General features: G+C 39.3%; 1 protein-coding gene across 1 annotated transcript in view; it reads left to right on the top strand.

Moving 5' to 3' along the window:
- The window catches only part of Dnah5 (dynein axonemal heavy chain 5), a gene marked incomplete at its 5' end in the record, with an annotated part of 196,222 nt that extends 175,637 nt beyond the window's left edge, over positions 1-20,585 (top strand). Inside the window, 7 exons of the mRNA XM_057789549.1 lie at positions 1,444-1,649; positions 2,425-2,628; positions 4,515-4,730; positions 6,326-6,538; positions 8,822-8,974; positions 9,415-9,646; positions 20,373-20,585. Of these exons, the coding sequence (XP_057645532.1) occupies positions 1,444-1,649; positions 2,425-2,628; positions 4,515-4,730; positions 6,326-6,538; positions 8,822-8,974; positions 9,415-9,646; positions 20,373-20,524 (1,376 nt within the window). The remainder of the gene's footprint in view (positions 1-1,443; positions 1,650-2,424; positions 2,629-4,514; positions 4,731-6,325; positions 6,539-8,821; positions 8,975-9,414; positions 9,647-20,372) is intronic.
- Between the last annotated feature and the right edge of the window lie 248 nt (positions 20,586-20,833).

Below are 20,833 nucleotides of genomic sequence, written 5' to 3'. Positions count from 1 at the left end.
GAGAAGGGAAGAGTCAGGGAGTGGAGCAGAGAAAAAAAATGTAGAGCTCAATAAAAATCAATAAAAAAAAATCCGACAGTGTTGGAGCGTGGCTCATATGGTAATCCCAGGCTCAGCAGGTTGAGGCAGGAGAATCGTGAGATAAATGCCAGCCTGAGTTACATAGCAGGTTAAAGCACCTGGATTGACATTGTAGGACTATATCTGAAAACACAAAATGAAACAAAAAGTGAACAATACAAAAAAGGTCAAAGTATCAACAAGCAAGACCAAAATGACCCTCTCGTCACAACTGTCCCCCAGATTACACTTTTGTCTTCACTTCCTCTGCCTTTTTCTACCAGGCCTGGAGCTCACGGTCACGTTAGGAACCTGGAGCTTGGGGACAGGAACTCATCCTGTCCCTGCTAATTCACAGCTGTGCGTGCCACATACTTTGTTCACTCAAAAACTTTTCAATTTTCATGCCTGAAGTAGGGTCTATAAAAGCTAACTAGGAGCTGACGGTGGGAGCAGGGGCTGTCTCCAACCCTTCCACTGGCTTTCGGAACCCTACCCCTCATGCTGTGCCACCTTGGCCAGCCTTAATTAATGCATGGGGAGGTGCCTAGTTTTACTGCAACTTGATATGACATGTTTTGTTGATATCCATGGGAGATTTGTCTTTTTCTGAACAGAAATGGAGGAGGAGTGGATTGGGGGGTGATAATGGGGAGGGAGTTAAGGGAAAAGAACTGAGAGGAGAGGAGGGAGGGGAAACTGTGGTCAGGATGTAAAATAGATAAATAAATTTTAAAAACTATCAAGAAGGATACAATTAAATGAAAATATTTAATGATAATATGGTATTGATATTCCAATTAAAAGCTACAGTTATGCTTAAAGGAGTAACTTATAATAAGAGTCAAATATTGACAATCTATGAGATAATATGGAGATAAATTAAAGCTTGAAAAATAATAGCAATATAAATTGGTATGTATAATATAATTTATAAATGTATAATAATTATTTGGGTCCTGTACTAAAATAGGATTTTTGCACACATTATTTTAATTAATAAATTAAATTAAGTTATGCTCCAAGTATATACTTCAGATATTAGTATAGTTATTATTAACTTATAATAACAACAATAATAATAGCATTCACTTTATAATCATTTTCTTTTCATTTCTATTTTATCCTGACACTGGATTGCTGGATTTCTAAGGCTTGTCTCATGTTGACAAGCCTTCACCATGACCTAGGCTTTCAGTAAATGTTTCAAAGAGAAATGGTCTTCAAATAGTCTAAATTCAGATGATAATTACTATAGGAATGTAATAAAAGTAGTGCAAATAACTAGATCAAACAATTTGCCAGAATGGTTTCTTGCAAAAGGAATAATAAATAAAAGTGCCTGAGAGATATGTTCTTTTATCTCTACCCGAACCACAACAGGTGTGAGTCAGGACTTATTGGATGTGAGTGTGGGGGCCCAGTGGAAGCCCATGTTGTATGCAGTGGCCTTTCTACATTCTACTGTCCAGGAAAGGCGCAAGTTTGGTCCCCTGGGGTGGAATATTCCCTATGAATTTAATCAAGCAGACTTCAATGCCACTGTACAGTTCATTCAAAACCACTTGGATGATATGGATCTCAAGAAGGTATTGCTGAGCCCCTACTTCATACCATGAGATACATTGAACATATGTGGCCAATTTCACACAATAGTTCAGCTTTGGGGGAGAATCTTATGAGGATTTGATAAGGCTAAAGGGTATATTAAAGACAAGTCCACTTGGGTCACAATTGCTTTTCGATTTTAGGAAAAAACCTGGAAATGTTTTATTAGCAAGGTATTTCTCAAAGACAAGTTTACAGATCATAAGACAACCCAAAATGACATTTGGCAGGGATGCAGTGCGGGACGGAGGGAGCAAAACTCTAGACATAAAAGCAAGAGGTTAAATTACCTTCTATTACGCTTTTTGCAACTGCCTAAGTATTTTTAAAAAGTAAACTTTTAGGGATCACAAGACCAATCAGTTGTTAACACATATTGCTCTTGCAGAGGACTCAAGTTTAGTTCTTAGCATTCATGGTAGGCAACACCAGCTTCAAAAGACTGACACCCTCTTCTGGATTTCTCCAGCACCTGTACTCCCCATCACATATACATAGATGTCATTAAAAAAGATAGAAGTAAATAGTTAAAAGTAAACTTTTGAGACATTGAAGTGTGAAAACACAAATTTCAGGAGAGTCTATATGAAGTCATGGGTGTACCCTGGGAGTATTTCCTCACATTGGCTAGCTTAACTATTTCCCTACACTCTCTATATCTTGAAATTGTTAAGAAGAATGACTGTGTTGTTGATATTCATGGTGGTGAATATATGATGATGTCTAATCGTTTGTGAATACTCTGAATACTCCTAGGGTGTGTCCTGGACCACTGTCCGCTACATGATTGGAGAGATCCAGTATGGAGGCAGAGTCACCGATGACTTTGATAAGAGGTTGTTGAACACATTTGCTAAGGTTTGGTTCAGTGAAAACATGTTTGGGCAAGATTTCACCTTTTACCAAGGATACAACATTCCGAAATGCAACACAGTGGATGGCTATCTTCAGTACATTCAGGTTTGTTGGCTTTAGCATTTTAATTGTAGAACAAATCTCTGCAGGTCTATCTATCTATCTATCTATCTATCTATCTATCTATCTATCTATCTATCTATCTATCTATCTATCTATCATCTACCTATCTATCTATTTTTTATTCTATTTTACATTCCAACAGCAGTTCTCCCTCCCATCCCTCCTCCCACCTCCTCACCCCCCTAACCCCCCGATAGCCACCCCTACCCACTCCTTCTAACAGGTACGGACTCCCAATTGTAATGAGAGTGGAAGCAACATTTTCTGCTGTGAATTCTTTCTTCATATTTTCATAACCTCTTGATTATCATACTTACCTTTGCTCTGAGAAATAAGTCTTTTGTGAACCCTTTTGCATATTCCAATGTTGTAATGGCTTGGGGATCGATGACAGATGAGGCCCATGTAGTAGGGAGATGGTATGCATAAGTCATGTGGGGCTCTCTGCTCATGGGGCTTCAGTTACTACACATATAGACCAGGGAACATTTCTGGGCTCTGTCTGTTCTACTTTCAGCCCAGGTAGGTAATATCTGACATTCATCCTTAGCCCAGGCTCTAGGGAACGTATAGATATGGCTTCCATGAACCTACCTTGTATGAGTCCTTTGTTTAAGACAGATTATTTTTTCAACTCTGGCAGCATTGGCATTTACAATCAGGTTAGTCTCTCTTATGTATTCTAGTTTCTCTTTCATGGTCTCTGGCCTCTGCCTCCTAAATGCCAGGAGCATCCTCTGCCTGATTTTAAGATCAATAAATGTCTCTATGTGTTGTCAAAGGATCCTTGTTGGAAAAGTAGCCCTTGGCTGAGCAGAGCTGCTCTAAGACAGAATAATGCAGATTGGATAGGGCCATCAGGAATACGTAGGGAAAGAATATCTCGTGCTGATGATATCTGCAATTCCTCTCTGTACTCTGAATGCATTAGATCATGATTTAGCTGTTGCTTTGGCCTCTGTCTCAGATTTATCTCCGAGTAAATAAACTAAAACACAGCACCCCAAAGGGATACATTCATCAGTATATTTATAGAGTTTTGATGTATAAATGTAATGAGTTTATCATATATTACCACTTCTACACTTCTATTAATTCAAATCAACAAATAGCATTCACCTGACTCTACTGTGTGTGCCTTTAAATCATTACCTGTGAATAGAAATGTGTCCACGGCATCATAAATTTAGGAATACCTGTATTTCTAAATATATACCTCATTCTGCAATGAAATGGGTAGCTCATAAGAAGCTGTGAGAAAGGAGTAAAATGAGGCAGAGGAAGGGAGGGAGACAAGCAATAAGATAACGTTAACGATAAGACCCACACACAGAAATACATGTCAAATTGTAGGTACATTTTCTCTTTCCCAGTGGTCCAGGAGACTTCCTGCTTGATTGTTCTGTTCCCGGTTGTGCCTCATTCCCTCACTCTATTTTTCTCTGTTGTGTTTTGAATAGTTCTCTTTCCCAAGTCTCCATTTTACTCCCTAGGACAGAACCATTTCTACCCTCAGTCTTATTTGAGCCATGCTTCATAAAACTCTCATTTCCTGCTATTTGTGTCAGTACAATAGTCATTAATTATGCAACACTCACATAAAATGATTTTAATTACACTATCCAAAAAAACATCATTTTTATCTTTATGCATATAAGAAGATGGTCTCTGGTTAAATTTTGCTTTAGTCTGTTTTGTGTTTTTCAATGTTACAACTTTTCATTTTGGGTATGTGGAGAAATTTTTGGGGTTTATAGTGGGTCGAGAGCGAGGCCTAAGTCAGTGTTTATCCTCGTGATATTTCTTTCTGTGTCTATAATTTAATTGGTGTTATCGATGCATGCTTATCTGGGGTCTTTGGTGTTCAGAGCTTGCCTGCCTATGACACTCCGGAGGTGTTTGGATTGCACCCCAATGCTGACATCACTTACCAGAGCAAGCTGGCCAAGGATGTGCTGGACACCATCCTGGGCATCCAGCCTAAGGACAGTTCTGGTGGAGGGGACGAGACGCGGGAGACTGTGGTGGCACGCCTGGCCGAAGATATGCTGCAGAAACTTCCAGAAGATTACAGCCCTTTTGACGTGAGTCCCGAAATCCTCAAAGTTGTCTCAGATGAGTCTGTTTGTGGGGGAAGAGGAGGAAGGAAGACAAAATCAAGTTTCTGAGGTGAATGATAATATGGAAACTAAAGGACCCTTGACAAACCACAAAAGGAAAACCACAAAGAAACTACATGACTGTCAGTGTTTGTTTCTGGCTGATATGTGCCTTGCTGGGTTACAATTACTTTACAGAACCTTTCTTCAGCTGTTTCATAGTGCCAGAATGAAAGGTCAGTTATGTGTGCATGCTCGTGTGTGTATGTGTGTGTTTGCATGTGTGTATGCATTTTCAAGTGTATATGTATGTCTTTGCAGGTGTGTGAGTGTGTGTGTGTTTGCATATGTGTGTGCATGTGTGCATGCTCAAGTGTATATGTATATCTTTGCATGTGTATGTGAGTGTGTGCATGCTCATGTGTGTGCATGTGTGTGTGTGCATGCCTGTGTGTGTGTTTTAATGCACATGTAGGCCTTCCTCATTGCTGGGAGATTGCATTTTCTACCCTCACTCTCTGCTATTTTTTCACATAATTAACTTTGAAAGCTCATCCTTTTGGTATATAAATAGCTTCTAAGCAATTTATAATCATGGAGGTTAATGTTTTAGCATTTAATGCATTTTTGAGAAAATTACTCTGATATGGTTTAGAAATCTTTGATAAAACAAGAAATGAGCTCCTTCCGTATGGTCTGAGAAGTCACTGCATGACATAACTCCTTGCCACACACAAGTAGCTTTGGTATTCTGTAACTACTAAGCAGACAATTTTGACTACAAAAACTATACTCAAGGGTCTCTTGTCAAAGGAATAATTTCTCTGGGAGAATCTCTGACCACTCGCTTGGAGAAAATCAATACTGTTATCAGCTTTCATACGGTCTCTTCATTACAGTATTGGAAGAGAGGTCATTGCCTCTATTGCAGGTCGAAATATTTATGAAGCAATTAAAATATCTAAGATAGAATAATTGCATAATAAAACATGGCAGCTAGCTTTTTGAAGAGACTTTTTTTTTTTTCCAGCATTGGTCAGAACCATTCCAGCATAAAGTAGTCTAACCTAACACATTATCTAATATATAGAAGAGTCTCAACAAATACCTGTAAAATAGAAAGGAATGAACATGTATCTGTGCTTATGGAAAAAAGCAGCGGGCTGTAAATGAATATCTAGTTATCTGAGTTAACTGGCGTAGTGGTTGTGTAGAGGGACATACTGCCTACATGTACTCACACATATGTCACATTGGCAGGGAACATATAGTTCCTAGAAAGTTCATTTAATACAGTGGTTATATTCACTATATAATATAGCTACATACATTTTGTATGTTTCTTTAAATTAATGGCTCCCTTTTCTTTCTCACATGCTCTAAAATTTTGTGCTGGTCATATACTTGCTGGTCACATATTTGCTTTCTTATATATTTTTTATTTTGTTGTTGAACAACTCAAAGCTTATTATTTATGGCATTGTAGAAGACATAAATGGTTTAGAAGCCCAGGGCACAGTACTATGCAATCATAGCAGCTATCTAATTCCTAATATTTTCTTTGAATGTCTCCATGGAAGGTGAAAGAGAGGTTGCAGAAGATGGGGCCTTTCCAGCCCATGAACATTTTCCTCAGGCAGGAGATTGACAGGATGCAGAGGGTGCTCAGCCTCGTCCGCAGCACCCTGACTGAGCTGAAACTGGCTCTTGATGGCACTATTATCATGAGTGAAAATCTGCGAGATGCTCTGGATTGTATGTTTGATGCCAGAATCCCTGCCCGGTGGAAAAAGGTAAGCACAGTTCTGCTCCTACTTTGCAAGTGACTGTAACCACAGTGGGGAGCCCCAAAGATTGGGGACTTACTTAGTTTAATTCTTAGGCCTAGTGATGCTTAGGGGTCATTACTCTGCCTGTGCTTGTTTACAGAATTTTGTTTTAAAATAAAAAGGCTTATCTATTTATTTTATGTGGACATGTGTGTCTAAGTCTTTAAATGTGGTTCACATGCATACAAGTGCCCACAGAGTCACAATAGCGCATCATATCCACTTTACATGGAGTTACAGGCAGTTGTAAGTCATCAAACGTGGGTACTGAGAACCAAACCCAGGTCCTCTGAAAAAGCAGGGGGTGCTTTTAATTACTGAACCACCTCTCCTTTTATTTATTTATTATTCAAAACTTAATTAAAATATGATTACATCATTCCTCTTAATACTCCTTTTCTCTTCTCCCCCCATGTACCCACACTCTTATTCCCGAGTTTCCTCATCTTTAGAGGTTATTGTTACATATACATAGAAAGGTGGAGGATCCAGAGATATCTTCTGTTCATGGCACTAGATGCTAAAGATGAAGTGTTCAGGACCGGGACGGCAGGGTTGTTGGAGGTTGGGCCAAGCTGAGAACATAGAGGAAGGTGGTAGATAGTGATGAAACTGGGAGAAGGAGGTTTGGAGAGGCTTGGATTTCTCCAGCAAAATAGAAAGGTATGTGTCTTGGGAAAAGTATTTTGAATTCAAATCCCCTGCACTCATGTTAAAATCATATATGCATGGATTCATATGCCTGTAACCTTCACATTGGGGAATGTAGACAGGCAGATTCTGAGAGACTGCAGGCCTTCAGCTCAATGAGAGTGTCTCAGACAGTAGGGTTGAAAGTGCAGAGTAATAAAACAAGAAATCTGATGTCCTATGGTTTCTAAAAGTGTGTACTTGGGTATGGACACACATGCAATCACATAGGTGCAACACACACACTTGCAAGGCTTGTCAATGCTGAGCCTCACACATCTTTCCCATATATTGACCCATATTTGGCCGCTAGGACTTCTTGTTTTCCTCCCACCTTATTTAATGATGTCACTGTGCATCTTGAGTCATAGCCTAAGAACTCTGCATCAGCATCCTTTTTTCTCCCCCTTCACAAATTCATTGCAAGGGCCCGAACAGTTCTCTTTTGAATCTCCCATTCTTCCTGCCAACAGACAGAGAACCTTGAAGCCACTGGCCTTGCAAATTTGTTCCCTGTGAGCTGTCTCTCTCAGCCCTGCCAGCCTCTGAGACATTCTGGAACAGACCAGAAGTCTTTGCAGGTGGCAGCGTCTCATTTAAAAGTCCCTTTACTCTGAAGCCAAATGTGATTTAAGAACATTTTTTAACCTAATACACCTATAAAGGTACGATAGAATGAGCCACCTGATTCTAAAATTATGATCATTTTATACAGTTTTCTTCTATTAATGCTACTATCAGTCTGCGGGATTGCAGAGGCTCTTGAAATATACGCAAATTAATTGTAATGATATTTGAAATTCAAGTGGGATGCCTACCCAAGTTGATTACGACATTTATTCCTACTGAAAATGTTGCAATTACAGAGAAACATTACAACCTATGATTTGCAGATTCTTCCCCATGGTGCTGCTCTTGTTGCATTAATGACATGCATGCCCGTTGTCATAAAGGAAATGGAGTGAATTCGGGGAGAAAGTTAGAAGCAACGCGTATAAATAAATTGCAGATGGTAAAACGAACTGGGTTTCTTTTTCTGCTCCTTAATGGGGCACACACTCAGAAGCACAACTGTTGTTTACCTCATTAAAATGAGCAGAGAATAGCTTCTATGATGTATTGTGTGTGCACAGAATATATTTTAAAGTGTTGACTTATCCTGGTGATGCCATGAGTTTATTTATATAAATAGACGTCTTGTTTTATACAGTATCTATTGAAATTGTAGTCTGGTCATGGTCGATACCTTTGCCTGTTAAATTTCATTCCATAGACGGTTTTTATTCCTTCATAGCAGATAAATTAGTGATGAATATACTCACAGGTAGAAGATGATTGTAGTGCTTTTTTTTTGAGTTTTGTCAATTCACATCTTTCACTTTTTTGCACATCATTAATGTGAAAGAGAAAGAATAATCTGAGAATTTCACAGGTCAGAGCTCAAGGGAAACTCAAGACTGGAGGGACATTGCCTCCTGCTTTTCTCAGTGAGCACAGCCAGTTTGCACAGCTGAATCAAACCTACATTGAAGGATTGTTTCAATGTGTGCGTTTCAGGCATCGTGGGTTTCAAGCACCCTGGGCTTCTGGTTTACTGAGCTTCTAGAAAGAAACTGCCAGTTCACTTTCTGGGTGTTCAATGGCCGACCCCATTGCTTTTGGATGACAGGATTTTTTAACCCCCAGGGATTTTTAACTGCGATGCGACAGGTAATAACTCTGACTTGGGCTCATTGTGTTACTGTAATTTCTCTCTACAACCTCTCCTCTTCCTTAAAGCTTTAAAAAATACAATAAGACAGAAAATGAGTACTTCTGTTTGGTAGTAGCAGTTAATATCACTATAAATATATAACTATATTTATATATACTATATAGTTATACTATCACTATAAATATGACTGTTTATCTTATTCCCAAGTATTTATTTTTATTTCTATGTTGATTTAATCTTATATTTCCCCTTTTAAGGTACAAATGGTTAAATTAGGAAATGGGCATTTTTAAAATGAGAGAATCTCTTAAATTATTTAAATACTACCCCAGTTCCTTTGAATGAAGATAATTTGGAATAACTTGATTATAATTTAGCTTTTTCTACGAAGACAAACTTCTAATTGTTCCTTACATCTTTTTGTTGAATTGAATAGGAAATAACTCGGGCCAACAAAGGCTGGGCTCTGGACAATATGGTTCTTTGCAATGAAGTCACCAAATTGGCAAAAGATGACATTTCTGCCCCTCCCTCAGAAGGAGTCTATGTCTACGGCTTATATCTTGAGGGTGCTGGCTGGGACAAAAGAAACATGAAGCTTATAGAATCCAAACCCAAAGTGCTTTTTGAGTTGATGCCTGTCATACGGATTTATGCAGAAAACAACAGTAAGTTGTCTTATATCTTCTGAGAGGGTTGGTATTATATCATTGACTGACATTATAAATACACAGTCTTATGACTTATGTCAAGCAATAGGTATTTTACTCATTTATCAATTGGCTCCATATTCATGCCTATGCTAAATGACTATCTACTCATCTCCAGACCTTTTCTTATATGCTATTATAGAGATAACAGTCATGGCCTTCCTGGTAAAGTAGATAGAATATACATGAATACTAATAGAGCCTTCATAGACAGTTTCACAGATGAGATAAATAAGGAATACATGGAGGGAGTAGGAGACAACCATTGGACTGAGAGAACAGGAACTGAGCACCAGGAGTTCTTGGCCCTGGCCTGGTATTAAAGAATGGACAGGAGGAGGGAGGTGAGGCATGTAAAGTGATTTATTTTGTACATAGGACTCACCAAGGGGAGTGGTTCTACTAGTTTATGGGTTTCAGTCAGATTGTGAAATATAGACTGAATCTGGGGATATTTGGCCTAAGTATGAAGATAAAATGCTGGGTTCCTATTTTATCCAATGCATAGAATACTGTTTTTTTTTTTTTTTTTTTTTTTTTTTTTTTTTTTTGGTTTTTCGAGACAGGGTTTCTCTGTGGTTTTGGAGCCTGTCCTGGAACTAGCTCTTGTAGACCAGGCTGGTCTCGAACTCACAGAGATCCGCCTGCCTCTGCCTCCCAAGTTAGAATACTGTTTTGATGAGACACACATTTTTTTTTCTACATTATCAAAGTTCTATTTCAGAAATCTAAAAATACATCAAGTCTTTCTAACTGTGGCTTCACATTTTCTAGAGGCTTTTGTTGCATCCATCCAACTATCTTTCAGCTAAATTCCCCACAGTTCTCTCCAGGGAATAGTTCATTTGGAAGCATGAGCTATAAACTCTAGAGATAGCCATGATTGAGGGTCCCCAGAAAGAAGGGATTCAGTGATATAATCACAAATTATTTTTTTCTTTGAATAAGTAAAGGAAGAGATAAAATATTTTAGAGGTTGATGGTATTTTGACAATATAGGTAAGTAACACACTTGAAAACTTAGCTAATGGAAAAGAGATTGTAAACTCCACATTGGCTGTCATTTTTGGTGCTGGGGATTTAATTCAGGGTTTCCTACTTGCAAGGCAACTGCTAATCTTGAACTTGGAATCTTCCTGTTCAAGCCACCCAAGTATCTGAGATTATAGGCCTATGACACTAGGCCTAGGTTACGTATTTATTCATTTTTAAGATTTATTTGTGTGTATGAGTGTCTTGTCTTGGTGTATGTATGCTCACTGCATTAATGCCTACTCTGCACAAAGGCAAGAGGAGGGTCTAGATGCCCTACAATTGGGTTATAGATGGTTGTAAACTGTCGTGTGAGTTCTAGGAAGCAAACCATGGCCTGTAATGATGCAGGAGGTTCTTCTGTCTATGTGTTACTTCCATTGGTTGAATAAAGAAACTGCCTTGGCCTTTTGATAGGGTAGCCCTTAGGTGGGTGGAAAAGACAGAACAGAATGCTGGGAAGAAGGCAGTGTAGTAGACATCATGAATCTCCTGCCTGAGACACATGTAGGTTAGAATCTTTCCGGTAAGCCACAGTCATGTGGTGATACACAGATTTAATAGAAAAGGGTTCATCAAGATGTGAGAGTTAGCCAATAAGAGGCTAGAGCTTATGGGCCAAGCAGTAATTTAATTAATACAATTTCTGTGTGATTATTTCAGGTGTAAGCTAGCTGGGCAGGACAGAACAAAGGGACCCACTCTCTTACTACAGATTGGCACCCAAAGTGGTAAACTAACTCCGCGTAAATTCTGAGAGAGCTTCAAAAACAATACAGAGTTTAACACAGCTTCTTGCTGTTTACTGGCGGCTTGCTGCAGCTGCTTTAAGAGAGATTTTCCTGATTCAGCTGTAGCAAAAAAAAAAAAAAAAAAAAAGCCACGCAGTTTTAAACCTCCAGCTTCCTGAGCTATGCTCCTAGCGTGACCTCTGTCTCTTGCAGGAGACAGAGCATTCAGATGGGGTTTGTGAGTAAAGTTCTACAGTGTGCCTGGAAGGGGGGCATTGTGCGCCACGGCTCAGAGGCACAAGTGACTCAGAGGCACAAGCAGTTCCACCATGCTAGCAGTGCAATGCGCATGGCTCAGAGGCATAAGCAAGTGCTCTAACCTGCTTAGCTTTCTTTGAAGCCCTTAACTATTTCTGAGCAAACAAACATTTGCTACCTGTTTAACATATAACCTTAAATACTAGAAGACAAAGATAATTATGAACCAGATCTTGACCAGAAGGACACACAGTGTAGTGAAGAAGACCAATACAAACTATACTAAAATATAATTAGAAAAATATTATGTTAGAGATATGTTCAGAATGCTTAGGTAACTTAAAGGGGGTAAAACCCTGTGTAAGAGTTTAGGTTAGTTAGACTGATTCTGAGAAGGGGCAAGAATGAGTACAGCTGGGAGCCAGAGGAAGACTTTTCTTGGTAGAGGAAGACAGCATGAGTTCATCCAGTCGTTCAGTGACCGTCTACCTGGTCCTTTACATCTGACCAAGGTCACTCTGCTGCTAAAGCTGCATCAGCAAAGACCAGACAGGATTCTCCTTCTAATGGAACTCGGTTTCAAAACTTGAGGGAGATACAAGAAGCAAATATTGTCAGGTCTTGTTACTTGCATATTTGGTGTTTATACTTGAGTTTATTCATAATACTGATGTCAATACTTGCAGTAATCCCTAGGTCTGCATAGAGAAGAACAATGTTTGAGATGCTTAATAATCACCTTGGCTCCCAGGTGAGGCTGAGTGTGGAGATGATTAGCCTTCTGGTTTGACTTATGCTATAAACAAATGCCATTTCCATACTGCATTTTCTATTATTCTTCTGTATATAATATGTTAAATTATATATGTATCCAAAATTACATATAAATCTTTTCATCTTATATATTTTACAAATATTGTATATATTATTATGAATTATCACATAATGTATATTATAAATAATTTGTTTTTCTGTTTGATATGGCTGCCCTCAAGTATAGTACTGATGGACAATTTACCTTTCCAGGGATAGCAAGTCTCTGCAGTATAGATTATGGAGAAAATGTATATATTAGGTAGACTTCTTTTAGGTGCACCTGGTGGTGCTGTGATCTTGAATGCTAATGAATCAGCAGGATATATTATAAAGGAGATATTATGAAGGCAAAGGCGTAAGTCACAAACAATCCCATGCTAGTTTGGAATTATGATTAATAAAATGGTTATTTATTTAAAAGGGAAAAAACTTACAGATCACCGTCACAGACAACAGCCCTCTGTGCAATCAGGAAGGGAGTCTAGTCGCCAGAAGCAGAGCAGGAAGTAAGAGAGAGCTAGGAGGGAAGTGGCCGCTTTTATAAAGGGAGAGAGACAACGCCCCAATGGGCTGGTATCTCAGCTGCTATTGGCTGGAGGAGCGGAAGGACCTCCCGCAACAATATTAAACAGAAAAACGCATAAGCAAGATTATGTATTGAGCCGGGCGGTGGTGGCGCACGCCTTTAATCCCAGCACTTGGGAGGCAGAGGCAGGCGGATCTCTGTGAGTTCGAGACCAGCCTGGTCTACAAGAGCTAGTTCCAGGACAGGCTCCAAAACCACAGAGAAACCCTGTCTCGAAAAACCAAAAAAAAAAAAAAAAAAAAAAAAAAAAGATTATGTATTGATTGGTTAATGACAAATGCTGTATGCTCCGAGGTTTGCAGGAAACTAATCTGGCATTTCCTATAGGAGTAACAGCGCAGCGTTTGTTAACCTACATTAATGATGGCTTTGAATGAGGTGACTACTGAGAATTGACCATAAGTGAATGCACAGATAGTTCTTGTTTATCTAAAGAGAGCACACATGTGTCTTGTTGAATGTGAGATAATTTGAGAGTCCAGTGAGGAGAGGACACTGCTCTGAGTTTCCGAGACAAAACAGGCCCTGCTGACCTCTTGCAGCCCAAGGAAGCATGCAGAGGTATGAGGCAGCGTTGGCTGTGTCCTGAATGAGAAAGAGAAAGATGGTGGGTGTATACAGCTATGAATGGTGATGAAGGGGTGGGAACAAATCTGTAGGTATGCGTGAGATCCCACAGTGCAGTAAGGGCACAACGAACAGGAATTTTGTGCAACAGAGGTGATTGACATGGGACCAGGGTGGCAAGTGAGAAGGTGCCCAGGTAGGAAGGTTGTGGTTGACTTGCAGATGTGAGTGTCATGAGTATGTTTTCTTTATGAAGATCAGTTTTTAAGAGATTCCTCAGGATGGAGATGAAGGGATTGTGAGAGGGAGGAAGGAAGAGAGTCCAGGAAGAGGTAACAGTGCACTTAGGAAAGTTATAGAAGAATACAAGCAGGATTGCTAAGAATGAAGTGGAAACCTGTAGAGTTAAGACAGAGGGAATCATATCCTTAGAATGACAGGTGGATAAAGGAAGGGAATTGAGGACAACTTCATGTTTTAGGGCATCAACTGCATATGCATCATGAATGTATTAGTTACTTTATGTTTCTCTACTAATGTACTCTGCAAAAAAGTAACTTAAGGAAGGAAGAGTTTATTTTTAGGTCATAGTTATGGAGGAAAAACATGATCACATTGGGGAGTCATGGAAGCAGGAGCATGATGCCAACCTGGTATATAGGAAGCAGACCACATGGTAAGGGGGGGGGGCAGAGCCAGTCCATACAAGCCTGAGGCCAACCCCTAGTGACATACTTCCTCTAGCAAGATTCCATCTCTTCAAGGTTCCATAACCTTCTTAAACAGCACCATCAACTGGGGACCAACTGTTTAAATATGTGACCCAGTGGGGACATTTCCCAAATCAGCACAGTGAACCTGGGTGACAGTATCTCTCAAAGAGAGGGTGCAACCTCCAGAAGTGTGGGGGAATAAGGTCACAGAGTGGACAGCTGTGGTCCATCTTAGAGAATGCTCCAAGATCGCGTGGCACCCGACAGTGCTACGGGTGTCGCTCGAGGTAAAGTTCTTCCAGGACTGAGGGAGAAACACGATCACAGCTGTGCCACAACCCTGTCCTATTTCAGTTTGTCACCATTCTGGAGCAGTGCAACCTGCCAAAAATGTATCTCTGATTACAGAGGGGTCAGATAGATATAAGAAATGTGATCCCACATATTCTTGCTGGTCCTTGAATCAAAATCAAGGCCAGGAGGATCATAGAACGATTTCTTGTAGTGGCCAGGAGGGAAAGAAAGAGCTGTGTCAGGGAACCATCGGCATCTTTACATTTTCAGGTACAGGAATGTTCAGCTCTCCACCGTCCACTCTTGAACTCTGGTTTAACACCTGGTCAGCTAGAGAGTTTAGCATGGTCCTGGAGAGCTCAGTGAAAAATATATTTCACTTTGACTAGAAATGCTAGATGGTGGTGAGGAGGAGGAAATGCAGGTCAGTCCACAAGATGAAATCTATATAGATATTTTTAAAAGCACAATATGGAGGAACAGTGGATATGTTCAATACAGTTGTCCCTTAATGTTTAAGCACTAACTGTAACAATAGTGACAACATTAAAGAAAAATAAACACTTTGAGTTTTCCTTTTAATTTGTGTTGTGTACAAAACACCCCCAAATGTCACTGGAAATACCTTCTTTCCCTGCAATGACTCTAACAGCCTGTTCTTTCCTGCCTCATTCTTTAGCAAGAGTGTGCTCAGTCTCAGAGAATGTGAGCTCCTGTTAGCAGCAGAGTTGGCATGTCTGCCTTGGTTTGTCTGGCTTCAGAAGTGAACTCCTCTTGTTCTAGAAGTTTTTTTCTAAAGTTTAAATGTGGCTTTAAAAAGATAGACTCACTCTGAAATATTTGTACTATCTACAGTGTTTAGGTGTACAACAAAGGAAGGGGTTTGTTCAAGCAGAAGATGGAGGTGAACGGGAGTTAGAAGAGAGAACTTGAATCTATTGAGGTCATTTTAGAGGTGGGTGGATTCTTTACTGGGCCTAGAAAACTGAAGTTTTCTAGGAAGACTTTGCCTTGGAGGATTCCTGTCCAAAGAGCCGCCAATTTCTCTGGGTGAGAACTAGTGCTTAAGGTATAAAGGAAGAGGCACCCACCAAGAGAGAAACTGAACCCCAGGCGAGGGAGGTGAAGGCTCTCAGTACCCTGCTTGGCACATGTGTTGCTTTTCTGTGGCTGAACCTAGAGGAGTAAATACGCCTGAAAGGGCTGAGATGAAATCCAACTGAGGCTTTATGATTGCTGTCTTTTGGGGTTGTCATTCTTTGGCAGGAGGTTTTTTTTTTTTTTTTTTTTTTTTTTTTTTTTTTTTTAATAGGAATATAAATAAAATATTATTTTTCCCAAAATACACTTTTGAAAGCTTGCTTCATCATATCATCCCCTCTACTCAAGGTGTTGTGAAGACGCGTTCCTCATGAAAAGAGAGAGCTGTCCTCCCTATAGTGAGTCAGGTGCTATTTTTCTTTCCTTGTGAACAAACTGTAAAATCCACAACAATTAGACACTGAGCATCTCAGCATGAACACAACGCAGTGATAATTTCATAATACTGGCAATCCTTTGTTATTTGATAACAAATTTTCCAAGGCGGCTATGCCTGTCCTGCTGGGCATTAGTCAGTTCTGAGACTCATTAGCAGCAGGCAAGGGGTGGAGGGTAAAACAAGCAGAGGGAAAGGGGATCAGTTTCAAGTTACTGAAAAATAAAATACAAGTCAGTTCTTTTTCTTTGCTTTAGCCGCCGTAGGTGGAAGCTTGTTTTGCTTTCTGGTTGAAGAGACTTGTATTTGCTAATGGAAAATTTAACACTCCCATTGCTGCTTTCATGGTGAACATTTCATTTCATTCTGATAGCTAAATAACGTTCTAATTGAGATATAGAAATGTGTCATCCTTAATGACCAAAGGACATTCCAAGTATAGCACTTTCAAATTGGAATTCTCAGTTAATAGTGTTTACATTAATACAGAAGGTAATTTATCACTTTACAACAAAGTGGCTATAGGAGTGCAGAAACAAGACTGATTTATTTATTCCCAAAGGGAAGATATCTGGACATTTGTTTTAACGTTAAAATATGTGAATAGTTTAATCTTAAATTTAATTGTTCAAGGTTCTCATGAAGACATCACAGAAAAACACTAACGTTTTATGGGATTCACTTCTAGTTTATAATCATAGAACTTGGTCAAGAAAATGGGAAGTGTCATTTTACCTTTTAGTGAAAGGTAAAATTGTTGTAAGTAAGTCTGTGTGTGCATGAATGTATGGGTATGCAAAAATGTGCATGCATGTGTGTGTGCACACATATGTATGCATTCACTGGAGTGCATGCATGTGTGTACATGCATACATGTGCATGCATGTGCATGCATACATGAATGTACATGTGTGTACATATGTTTGCATGTGCATAAATGTTCACACATGTTTGGGAACATGCCTGTGTGGACATGGTAATGTGTAGCATACGTGTGTATTGAGGGGGGACAAGAAAAAGCAAATGACACATTGTAGGCATATATGACATCTAGAGTATGTACTATAATGGATATTCACACAATTATGGTATTCAAACTTCACAACAAATCTATAAAATGTTATTTCCTCCCTTTCAAGATGGGGAAATTGAAGTTTCAAGTTGTTAGTTTTGCCAATGACTGTGGCTACAAAGCAGCAATGCTGGAGCATGATGTGTGCAAACCCCAGTAGTATGGCTTTCGAATATGCCGCAAACTGAACTAGGGAATCAGATTTTCTCCACGTCATCGTTGTCATCATCACATCTTCCCGCAAAGACCAAGAGGCAGCCACGCATGACACATGCCAAGTTTTGCAAAGATTAGAAGCCTAGTGGGCTGCAAGTCCTGCTGGCCAGGTCTGATGCTCAGCTTGCCAAGAAGGCTTCAGGATCTTCGAGAAATATCTCAGTTCCTCATGTTTCAGCTTTCTAATCTGTGACGTGGGAAAGGTTCTGACTTAATGAAGTATCCACAGCAGAGTTGTCGAAATAACCCAACCGACAATGTTGAGCACTTAGAAGAAGGCACGGAATTAAACAACTGTATTGGTATTACTATCATTACCATTTTAAATCACAGGATTTTATATGACTTTTAAAAAAATGGAAAGAAGTGACACTGATGGAGTAAAATGCCTGGTAACCTGGATGTTAGCAACAGCGAGGTCAAGTAAAGGAACGGCTTAAAGACTGCGGGCTTGGTTGCTTTGGATATTTGTAGTAATAAATGTAGTGTGTATGAATGAATGCATGGGTTAGATAGGGGAGGTAAGTGACTAGAAAATAGACTTTCTCCAAGGCGTTTTAATAAAGTATCTAGGCTCTTAAAGTGTGGAGTCTGCCAGTTTTCATGCCCCCATCTGTTTTCTGGAACCCCAAGGCTTGAAACATATGTAGCTAAGCTGCTTTCCCTGAACATTTGTCTTGAGAGTTAGTTGTCTAAGCAGGGAATTGGGCACACACAATCTGTTTCTGTGGTAGCATTTTCACTATGAAATTATATTTTGGGTGATTTCTAATCCTGTTGCAGACACTTGATACATGCTGTGACTTGGCGTGTACCTTCAGTTAAGAAGCATTTAAAAATAAATAAAATTGGATAAACATTTCAGAGACTTGTTTTTCTTTGCTTACTAAAAATGACTCTATTATTTTATAATTCCTTTTTGGAATTAAAATCCAAGTAATCAAATACTGTACAAAGTATAATTATTATAATTATCATTAAACCCAGAGGTAAAACTCTAATGCCTTTTTTCAAGGATTATAAAATGACTGTTATTCAAACTTACAACAAGAGCAATTACTTGTGTATTTCGTGGATGCTTATAGGTTCTAGAATTAAAGCATTTAAACATATCTCTTAATATTCCGTGATTCATTGTCAGACATTTACTTGTTCAGAACTACACACACACACACACACACACACACACACACACACACACACTGCCTTGGCATTCTACATATCTGCTCAATTAGTGCAATTACAATTATCCTAACATTAGCTAGAGAATTGTGAACTAATTATTATATTACTTTTGATTATTTAATGATGACTTTCATGAAATTAAGTCCATGAAGGGCTTTTAAACACTATAACACCTATGACTTGGTTGTTACAGCACAAGGTTGTCAACCTTGATACCACATATGCTTTTGATCTGGATAACTCCATTGTAGGGCATTATTCTGAGAATTAGAAGATGTTTGTAGCATCCCAGCATCTACTCACCAGATACTAAGCAAGTCTATAGTTGTGATAACCATAAATGTCCTGTTGTTTGCTAAGGGTAGGATCACCTCTGGTTCTGAGTCACTACTTCAGAATATTTATATTATATTGAGAAATACATAGCACATAATAAAATATTAATAACCCTTTAGGATAATTAATAGTGAATAGTTAAAACAGATAGGTAGGTGAAGTTGCTGTTGAGTTAATTAAGGAGATATTAACTTTTGCTAGTACCACGCTTTTGTAGTTTGTCAGGGAGTGAGAGCCATTTCAGTGCCCAGCTTCATTAAGCTAAAGCGCGAAGGCCAAGTTCCACTTTCATGACACGTGGTTCCATCTCATTAGTCACAGGAGAGTCATCATAATGCTCCATGTGCTTGCCAGAGCCTTGGTGTGAGTGAAAACTTTTGTTTGCGAAGGTTTTACAGTCTCAATGAGCACACAGAACACACCACTTCCAGAAACAAAAGTTAGACAGACATGAAGATAAACCGCTGCTGTGGGCAGAGTAGATTTCATAAGAAGCTAATGGAGCTTGAATTCCCAGGTCTAATTAGTATTTGTAAACGTTCAAACTTTTCCTTAAAAAGGGCTGATATAACTTGTATAAATTTAGTGATCCTCACAATTGGCTCTGTCTGTGATCATTGGTATATTGGTATGTCCTGGACTGGAGGAAAAGAGCCTGTGGATGATTTATGGAAGATCTTTGAAGGATGGACACACGTCCAAGGACTTCATAGACGCTAGTTGTTTCAGAAGTTGCATTTAGCCCTATACTCTGAAAAGGGAGGACTGAATCTCATAGACTGTGCTGGTTCCTTGTTTCCCAGTTCTCTCCAGGGAAAACTGAATCTTGTGGCCATGGCTGTTTCTCAGTTTCCCAGCTATTTTTAGTCCTTTCCTTATACAGGAAATTCACAACGCTTTGTTTGGCTGGGGTATTCCGTCTCCTGTAATTTAAATGTGATGTAAATGACAGCACAGAAGGTTGAAAATTAGAATGTAAAAAACTAATGGCGATAAAGAAAATGCTGTACAAAGCAATTAAAAATGGATAGATCATGGTTGCCAAACACAAGGCATGGTGGTGAAGGAAGGGGAAGTAGGCACCCAAGACTTGAGTAATTGAGGTCAAGAGGAATTGGTGGAAAGGAATGCCAAATTCGTGCAGAGAGAAAGAGGAATAATTTAAGTGGAAATTGTCAAGGTCATTGGCGAGAGACTAATTATGCCAATGTGAGGCTTTAGCTGGTGTAATAGTGTTCACTGTATGCAGGGATCCTATGATCTCAGAGGGTAGTTCTTCATTTTATTAATTTTGATTGTCATTCGAATGACTTCTATTATATACAAGCTTGGCACTGTACTCTGAAATGCTTCACTTCGAAATTAATCAAATTCCTTTCTGCTCCGAATTGTGTTTTGTAGTTGCAAGAGATCCCCGGTTGTACTACTGCCCCATCTACAAGAAGCCAGTTCGAACAGACTTGAACTACATCGCTGCTGTGGACCTCAAGACAGTCCAGGCCCCTGAACACTGGGTTCTCCGTGGGGTCGCCCTTCTCTGTGATGTCAAGTAATAGACATGCACAGTCCACGTGATTTTAATCTTTATTTCTCTGTCAGTGCTGGATACGCATAAATCAGACAGTGTGTGTGTGTAATTAATGAGGTGGCACTGCCGCACACAGTTCTTAGGATGCTTAGTTGCATTTTACTTTTGTTGTTATTGGCAACTGACCCTTGCACCTATTTGAAAAAAATACTTATTGATTTAAAAGCATAATTAACAGCCTCCTAATGAGTTGTGGGCATCAAATCTCTAACCATGTATCCTTCTCTCATTTCCATCTGAAGCCTATGTTAAGCAATTGCCATTCCCTCTCAGG

The sequence above is a fragment of the Chionomys nivalis genome, chromosome 15, assembly GCF_950005125.1.
Source record: "Chionomys nivalis chromosome 15, mChiNiv1.1, whole genome shotgun sequence".
Taxonomy (NCBI): domain Eukaryota; kingdom Metazoa; phylum Chordata; class Mammalia; order Rodentia; family Cricetidae; genus Chionomys; species Chionomys nivalis.
Note: the sequence above shows the minus strand (reverse complement) of the source record. Positions and strands in the feature narration are given on the sequence as shown.